Source organism: Tauraco erythrolophus, chromosome 6 (genome assembly GCF_009769465.1).
Source record: "Tauraco erythrolophus isolate bTauEry1 chromosome 6, bTauEry1.pri, whole genome shotgun sequence".
Classification (NCBI taxonomy): domain Eukaryota; kingdom Metazoa; phylum Chordata; class Aves; order Musophagiformes; family Musophagidae; genus Tauraco; species Tauraco erythrolophus.
Genome location: NC_141470.1, coordinates 24,126,185 through 24,134,870, shown reverse-complemented (window position 1 = coordinate 24,134,870; position 8,686 = coordinate 24,126,185). Strand labels below are relative to the sequence as shown.

The following is an 8,686-nucleotide window of genomic DNA, read 5'->3' as shown; positions in this document are numbered from 1 at the left end:
CAGATATGGGGCTCAAAGCTTTGTCTGAATCATTTTGACTGTTCAGAGGCCTGTGAGCATCCTGATGCTTGCATGTGTGCATCAGCACTAGCCCTTTCAGACAAAATGTCCGTATGCAGAAAGAGCCCATTCAGTAGTTCAAGAACTGTCATTTAAAACCAAACAGCCCATGGTGCTGGAAATTCTGTTGCCCTTACCCTACAGAGCATGGCAAACACCATTCCTAAAGTCACATTTTACAATAGTTAAGTGCTGTGATTGTTCCTTCATTGTGAACACCTTCGTGCATGTGTAAAAATAACACAATAAAAAAAATCACTTTAAATGAAGCACCAGCTTTGGAGTCCATCAGTTCTCCTGGTAGTCTCTAAGTTACATTTCCCACTGCAGTTGTTCAGCATCTTTTTTTTGAATTAGGTACATGCCATCTTGATTGTCATCCTCCTGATAAAAGCAAGGGCTTGATGGACAATATTATGTTCCATTCTTCCCATTCTACACTGCACTTAGGGAAAAAGAGGGCAGGATGAGCGCTAATGAAAGGGATGACAGATTACAATCCTTTTATGGGTAAGAGTCTCGGGCAAGACTGCAGGAACAGTTAGTGAGCCATTACCGCTGCACTAACCAGCACCCAGCTGAATTTCTCGCTGGCTCTGATTAGTTCACATGGTACAACAGAATATTAATTCCTGAATTACAAGTTAATTATAAAAATAAAAAATTACAAAAGAGCATTCACAGTATATAAACATACCGTGTAAAAGACGACTGAATAAAAGGGTAAAACATGTTGCCAGCTTTGGCTTTCCAGACTCTGGATATGAGTACTGCTTTTCTCTCCACACCTATTTCACATTACGTAACATGGAAAATGGCACAGAGGAGAGTCACCTGTAACACGTTGCTACATTGACAAGACTAAATGCTACGTGGCAAGTCTCACTGGCAGAAAAGAGGTAAAGCTTTTCTGCACCACAGCATCAAGCTTCTCCTGGCCACCCCTCTGGACAGGCATGAGGTATTAATGGTCTTGGTCACGTTGAAACATCATCTCCAGTCTTCAAAGGTAGGTGTTAAAAACTTGCTGTCATTCAGCATTTCATCTTGGCTTAACATTGTCTGAAAAAAACAAGATGTGAACGAGTAAGCATATTCAGTTAGAGGTCCGTAGTTAAAGAAATCCAGCTGTAATGAGATCAGATTCACAGTAGAGGGGGTTGGAGCCACATAAAATTGGAAGGAATTTCTCAAATGCAGCTTTAAATAAGCTATTATTTGCTTGAGAAAATTCTCACAGAGATTGTGTGTGTGGCATGTGAGTCAACTATGTTATGCAATTCTTCATTATACCTTTTAGTCAACTCTTTTTAATTAGTTTCTCTGGAGTCAGGAATTAATACAGTGGTGTGTTTTTTTTGTTTCCATGAAGTTTTAGCTCATGTAAATTTTCAAGCCTGTACCTCTTTGCTAGACTTTGCTGTGACTGAGGCATTCAGTGGTGGTTACTTGCAAAGTCCTTGAAGAATTGTTTTCATTTAAGGGGATGAATATGTGTCACTGGGTCAGAGACAGAGTTCCTGAAAACTTTATTAAAATAGACCTAAATGAAACTAACTTGATTTCTAGTGCGTTTTAGAAGCAGAGGTTTTTTTTGGCCTGTGGATGCACAGCCAGGCTCCAAAGAGGTATTTAACAACAGTGACCCGCTTACTCCTCAGCTACCACCAGCAACAAGCAGCTTTCACCGAATTCTAGCAGAACACATTTGTGACTAAAACAGAGTGAAATTGGTACGTACCGTAAGATGGCTTATGCCTTGAGAAAGAGCCCCTATTTGCATTACTGCTCCTTCTGAATGTTCCATCTGTAAAAGTATTCAGGAAGGAGTTCAAATCAGACAATATGCGCAGTTTTATTCACTCTGCATGCACCTTTGGGAGCTATCTGTGCCTGGACAAACAGGTGGAATGTTCAAAAGCTCTGATTTCTGCACATTAACAAAAATGCCTCTATGCTACAAGGTATGTGAAAATGCATTTAATGACAGGAAGAGTGAATCCTGATTAAGAAATATTGATTCCATGAAACTTGAGCTGTAGTTTACACAAGAAAAGAAAAAGCTTAACTGATGTTATCAGTGCAGAGTAATACTTTCCAGATGGTGTTAACACTTACTATATTTCTGGTAGTCATCTTCCACAGGCAAGTGGTCAGAGTTCTTCATGGTACAGTCCTACCTATTCTTACACAAAAATCAGTTCTAGGGCGTTGAGCCGTCACTGCATGACCGTATGCTCAGAAGTCATCACTGACTGAAAGACCATGCTTCCAGAGAAAAATCCACTATTTTTGTAATGCTTGAACAACTGCATAACGTGAGCTGTTGGCTCAAAGTTAATGTGTTCACTTGCAACTCTTCACTGCGCGAGTGGCCAGTGATGCCAAATTATAGTCAGGACGTGGTGGTGGTGGCCGTGCTCAGGAACAGTGCTGCTTTTGCTCAGGCGTACATTGAAAATGACAACGGTTAGATAATGAACACAGATGAGGTGTGACATGCAGTAAACCATGCAAATGAAAAAAATCAGTGTCACAGTTAGTCTTTTCAGTTTTGTGACCATTCTCTTGTTAGGCTTAAAATGTCTTCTCTGACTTAAGGCCACCAGAGATAGGACAGTTTACCCCACCTGCCTCACTGGCTCTTGCGTGTTGCCAAAGTTCACACAAGCCTCCGTTTTTCAGGGTTTACATCGCTTTACACAACGGCAAAGCTGAATAAAACGTGATGGCTTTTAGTCTTCATCATTTGTCTGTATGATGTCTGGACACGTTTTTATTCACCAGTTCACTACTACATAACAAAAGTGGATTATTTAAGTATTGGTTTATTAATAATCTTGTTCATTACTGATGCACTGCTTTCACACCTACTGTCTCAGCATAACTACTCCCTACTGTACATAATGAAAGAAAAATTCAGTTGGATTCTTTAATGTCTTAAAATATACAATCCAGTTGTACTTTAATATATAACTTGATAGCTTTGTACAAATTAGTCCAAATAAATTTATTACATTAAAACCACCCATAAAGATAATGAAAAAAGTAGTGTGCCATACTCAGATTCTGAAAGCTAGAAGTACAAAAGTCTGGGGTTTGCTGCAACCTGCACCTTAATTGCCAAAATACATCGGTCTTCATAGTGTAAAGGTGTTATTCCTGAAAAAGGGCTCGGAGATGGATGCGTTTGTTATGATGTTGATTAAAAAAATTAACCTGAAGTTCTTAGTGTAGAGCTCTCTCCAGTGTCCATAGCCAATACTTTCTCAGTGAGTTCATGCGACGTGGCAAATGCTTTGTTACATGCTAACGTTTGGTTACTTGCACGCTTTGGAATGAATGCATGGGGAGGATGAGATGAGGATGGTGTCAGTCTGTCTGTCCCACCTGATCCAGCTCCCTGTCAGTGAACGGACTGAGTCCTTTGTATCCACTATAGTTTTTCTGAGTACCATTTGTAGCAGGTGGGTTTGTATCCATAGGACAAATGTAGTCTGTTGATTCATCAAATTTCTTTTTTCTCAAGTTTCCAAAATGTGAAAATCCAAGTTTCTTTGGCTAAAATAAGACAACAAGTTTTAAATAACAAAAATGAGGTTTTCCTTTAAACATTTAAAATCTTCTCCTTTTTGATTTACTGCTACACCCTAGTCCTTAAAGTATGTAGATTCTGAACTAGATAAATTTAATTGTTTTCAAAGTGAGAGCTCAGTTGATTTTAAATAAATATAGATAGTGTTCCTTCTCAGAAAAGACAGAAGGGATTGCTCACTTATTTCAGAAGTCGATTTAAACAGATACAAATTAAATGTATTAGAGGGGGTGTGGTTAGTAGGTCAAGAGAGGTTCTCCTCCCCCTCCACTCTGCCCTGGTGAGGCTGCATCTGGAATATTGTGTCCAGTTCTGGGCCCCTCAGTTCAAGAAGGACAAGGAACTGCTTGAGAGAGTCCAGTGCAGGGCCACAAAGATGATTAAGGGAGTGGAGCATCTCCCTTATGAGGAAAGGCTAAGGGAGCTGGGTCTCTTTAGCTTGGAGAAGAGGAGACTGAGGGGGGACCTCATTAATGTTTATAAATATGGAAAGGGTGACTGTCATGAGGACGGAGCCAGGCTCTTCTCAGTGGCATCCAATGATAGGACAAGGGGAAATGGATATAAGCTGGAACATAGGAGGTTCTGCTTAAAAAACTTCTTCCCAGTAAGGGTAACAGAACACTGGAACAGGCTGCCCAGAGAGGTTCTGGAGTCTCCTTCTATGGAGATGTTCAAAACCCACCTGGACGTGTTCTTGTGTGATCTGATCTAGGTGGTCCTGCTCAGGCAGGGAGATTGGACTAGATGATCCTTTGAGGTCCCTTCCAATCCCTAGCATTCTGTGATTCTGTGAAATGCTTTCCTATCTAGGGTTAAGGAAAATGTAACACTCCTCCTAGAACTGACCTCTCCCCTGCCCATCTTTGTTCCCTTATTTTCTTTAGAAGACAGGGGAAAGTAAGACTGAAATTCTGAACTATCTCCTTCTGGAAAGCAGTGCATACCCGAACTTTGGCAGTGGTGGTCAGAGGTGTGTGTGCTGCTGACTCCGTTATTTCTCTTTTTTCTTGTTGTGTCTCTGGTCCAATTAATACATTGAAATTGGTTGTTAGGTGACGTCGCAGTAGGGTCTTTTGAGGTGGAATATTCAGCAGCATTGCCAGTGTGTCACCGTTGAAGCGAGGCTCGAGAATCTATTAAAAAATGGTGTATTTTTTTTAAATGTGGTTAAATATTAGCAATAGTAATCATTACAGTGCTTGCCAGAGGAATTTCTTGTTCATACTAAGCTATCTATCTACCTCAGACCTTTCATAACTCGTGATGCTCACCAGGGTTTGAATGGGGAATACATGAAAGTAGGCACTAAGAAATGCAAAACATGGTGATACAAGCACCTGACTGTATTTATCATCAAACCTTACACTGGTTTGGATTGAACAAATTTGCTTCCAGAATTTTGTGCTCCACTCTGAGAGCATAAACTTAATCTTACCACCATTTTTTCTATTTCATTTCTGCAAAAATTCTATGGCACTAAATAAACATGGTATTTCAGAACTCTGACTTCACTAAGCTGTAAATAGTTCTGAATATTTTGAATTAAAAAAACAAAAGGCATTCCTGATTGCTGGCAAGACTGCTGCGACTTCAGGACCTTTCTTTTCTGTGGCTCAGAATTCTATTAAAAGCACTCGATGCCTTATCAACAGGTAACTTTCCAACAGCACAGGATTTTTGGTGGTTTTTTTTTTTATGTACTACTGATAAAGGTGAGCTGTCTGTGAGCGTTTGATTATAAAAAAAATGTTTCAGCAGTCTCTTTTATTTTAGTTTTCCTTTGTAAAATTAAGATGCATGGATCAGATCCAGAGGCTCTTCAGAATGCCTGCTCATGCTGACATATTGCAAATGTATTAGTTTCTTCCTGCTTGAGAAACACCAGATAAAAGATTCATAGATTTCTAGGATTCTAATTTTTGTATTACAGTGTGTCAATTTTTAGTAGATACGTAGTAAAACGTTAAAAGGAATTCTTACAATCAGGCCACCATGCACTCCGCTTCCTCGAAGGTTTGGTGCATATTCTGCCAGATCGACTGACCTGAGCCACTCCATCACTCTGTGGTTGGACCACTGAACGACTTCAGAAGGCGAAATGTTATTCTGTCAAAGTAAGCAGAGATGGTGATGACAGTGTAGGCTGTGTTGTCACTGCATGTTCACAATAGGCATCCTCAGGTCAGAGAAAAACACTGTTCCTCCTCTTCCTGAGAGAGCAGTATTTTTTCCCTGATTCTAAGGTACTGTTTCTGTTCAAGGCCTCTTTCAGACATCCTCTGATGAGACGGTGGGCACAGCCTAGTACAAATGAAACCCTATGTATTGCATCAAGTAGAGTAACAATAGAGACTACAGATGCTGGGGGTGAAAAAGGATTAAAGACTGACAATAATACTGTTCTCAGAATTCTCCCTAAGAGCATACGCGATGCTGACCAGGTAAGGCAAAAACCTTACTGTGGTTGAGAGCTAAAAATTAGGACAGGCAAGAAAAAACATTTGAATTATTCTCTTGGAAGTTGAATTAACTTCTTTAAACTAAGCAAATAATTCCTCTAAAGGGAAGTGCATGAGATTCAACTACTGAGTGGTTCAAGCACTTAAGGAGTGAGTGGATTTTTATTATCTGTGAGTACATGTTACATTCCAGAGCTGGAAAGCTGCGTAAGTTCTGCTTTAGCCACAACTCCCTAGTAGCAGTGACTGAGGTATCGTTGTACACTGCTAACTGTTTGTCCTGCTTGGCTACAATCAGGTAATTAGTGCTTGTTTAAATTAATTTCCTTAAACATTCTTTTACCTCCTCAGCTGGTCTCCTGCGCAGACAGTGGGGGTTAAAGCTGTTGACATGCAGCACATGAATGGCACATTTAATACTCAGATGATGCAGCTGGCTGGTGACTTTCAGAAAGAGAAGGTCGTTCTGTAACGGAGAGAGACGTTCAGTGGCACAGAACACACACCAAAACAGGTACTTCCCCAAGAAGAAAGATTTTAAGCTTGCTATGTAGTTACACATAAACACCAGGAACTGTGGTTTAGGTAAAATAAAAGTTTGTATTTTAAAGAGGGTTTTTTAGGGTGGAGGTTTTGAGTGGCTTTGTTTGGGTTTTGGTAGTGTTTTTTTGTTTGTTTGTTTTTTAAAAACATTGCACCAGAGCAAGACATGGCTAAAAAATGAAGGAGAGCTTGTAGCCTATTAACTAAAATGCCAGCTTATGGATAGTTTTAAAAGTATTTGGCCTGTTTCTGATCTGGCTAAGATCCTGTTGTGAGCAGAATCACTGCAGCTAGCAACACACACCTAGCCATGGAGCAGTAGGCACCATGCTCCTGTAACAGGCTCCTTGAGCAGCACAGACAGGCTGTACTTTGATAACAGCTAAACGAGGCATTTTTTTCATAGCACAGTTAACAAAAACAAATAATTATCCAAATCTGGGCAGGGAAAACACAGTGGCTAGGTGTAGTGCATGGTTTGCTGCCAATGTGGTCAGAGCTGTACAAATCACTGGATTTGCTGCTTTTATCTTGTTTATTAAGTATTGTTGCTAATTTGGTGTGGAGAACACCACACTCCGGAAGCTGCATGGAAAATAGGTCATTGTACCTTTAATCATGGTGTGCTACGTGATATTGAAAGAAGGGCTTTGTGGAAGTTAGCTGTAACATATCCTGTGACTTCTTTCAGGTGCTTTAGGAATAGTAATCATGCAGCAGACAACACAAATGAGTTACTACTGGCACTATTTCCATCTTGCAAAAAATTCTTTAACTGCTTACATTCAAAGGAAAATTGTAAAATTCTTTGCTCATTCTAAAGTTAAATTCGGTTAAACTGAGGAAAAGGGATTTTAGCTTACCACAGTTAAGTACTGCAACATTCTCCCATCAACTCTGGATTCATGAAATTGGTCTTTGTACTGAGGTAAACCAATATCATCAAGCCATCCTGCAGATACAAGAACAGTGGCGTACCTGAGTCCAGATCGGTGAGAACAAAGCCCTTCACCCCTTCTTGTCTGGGCTGGCTGCTTCGGAGGCATTTGGGTACCTTGTTCTACCTATTCACCTTTCCAAAGGACTACCTCTTCCCAGAAGCCTAAAAGCAATTCCCACCAAATGGCTTTGTCCACAATCCCCCTGTGATATTTTACACAGTGTGCAACTGAGCACGTACCCTCTGCATCACAATGTAGCTCTTGCTAGATTGAGCACCCCCAATCCTATTTACTTCCCTGTAATCTGAGTGACAGAGTTCCCCTTGGAAGATCAGGCTGTATAGCTGTGTATTTGGATGTCAAGAGCAACACAAAAATTCTCATTCTGTGTTGAAACTCAGTGCTCTTAAAAAGATGTTTGTTAACTGCTTAAACAAACACATATCAGGCAGCCCATCCATAAGGGTGTGGGAAATTCCTTTCCAAACTATTCCGTGACAGCTCAAACACTTACGTGTCACCCAGATATGATCCAGTTGTGCAGACTTCTCATCTTGTTTTGCATTTATCGATTTAATGGCCAAAACTAATTTCTTCCTGTGCAGTGGATGCTTTATTCCCATTTCCTGCAACAATAACCATTAACAAATAGTTTGCCTTGCCTCTCTCTGGCTTTTCCTCTCATTAGGTATCCACAAAAACAGATACTGCATATTTCAGAAAGGTAGAACCACCAATTGTTTGAAGGTGCCTGGTTGTACAGACTCAACCTAAGTGGTTGCTGCACAGAAACAGATACAGATTCTGTTACCTTTTCCATGTCCTGAGGAGTCGCAGTTAACAGTGTATGGCCTGAAGTCACCCACTGCCGTGCAAAAATGACGTACTGACCGAGACCAAAGTCTTCAAGCCAGTTACAAACTCTTTCCGTGCTCCACTGAGCAAATGGAGCATTGTAGTCACTGAAAAGTACAAGAAACATTTGAAAAATACCTTAAAGGAAAGAATTATGGTTATCAGAACGCTCATGGTGTGCCTGGGCCGTACTGCAGCATATATACGAGTGTGCTTCGTTCTGCGTAGTA

The 8,686-nt window shown here is 40.5% G+C and overlaps 1 protein-coding gene across 2 annotated transcripts in view; it reads right to left on the bottom strand.

Moving 5' to 3' along the window:
- Positions 1-1,050: 1,050 nt before the first annotated feature.
- The window catches only part of PPFIBP2 (PPFIB scaffold protein 2), an 85,553-nt gene continuing 77,917 nt past the window's right edge, over positions 1,051-8,686 (bottom strand). For both annotated transcript variants that reach the window (XM_086612844.1, XM_086612845.1), the window contains 9 exons: positions 8,413-8,563; positions 8,116-8,227; positions 7,524-7,612; positions 6,461-6,583; positions 5,639-5,764; positions 4,603-4,791; positions 3,451-3,621; positions 1,802-1,867; positions 1,051-1,122 (listed from right to left, as the gene is read on the bottom strand). In XM_086612844.1, coding sequence (XP_086468970.1) covers positions 1,051-1,122; positions 1,802-1,867; positions 3,451-3,621; positions 4,603-4,791; positions 5,639-5,764; positions 6,461-6,583; positions 7,524-7,612; positions 8,116-8,227; positions 8,413-8,563 — 1,099 coding nt within the window. The remainder of the gene's footprint in view (positions 1,123-1,801; positions 1,868-3,450; positions 3,622-4,602; positions 4,792-5,638; positions 5,765-6,460; positions 6,584-7,523; positions 7,613-8,115; positions 8,228-8,412; positions 8,564-8,686) is intronic.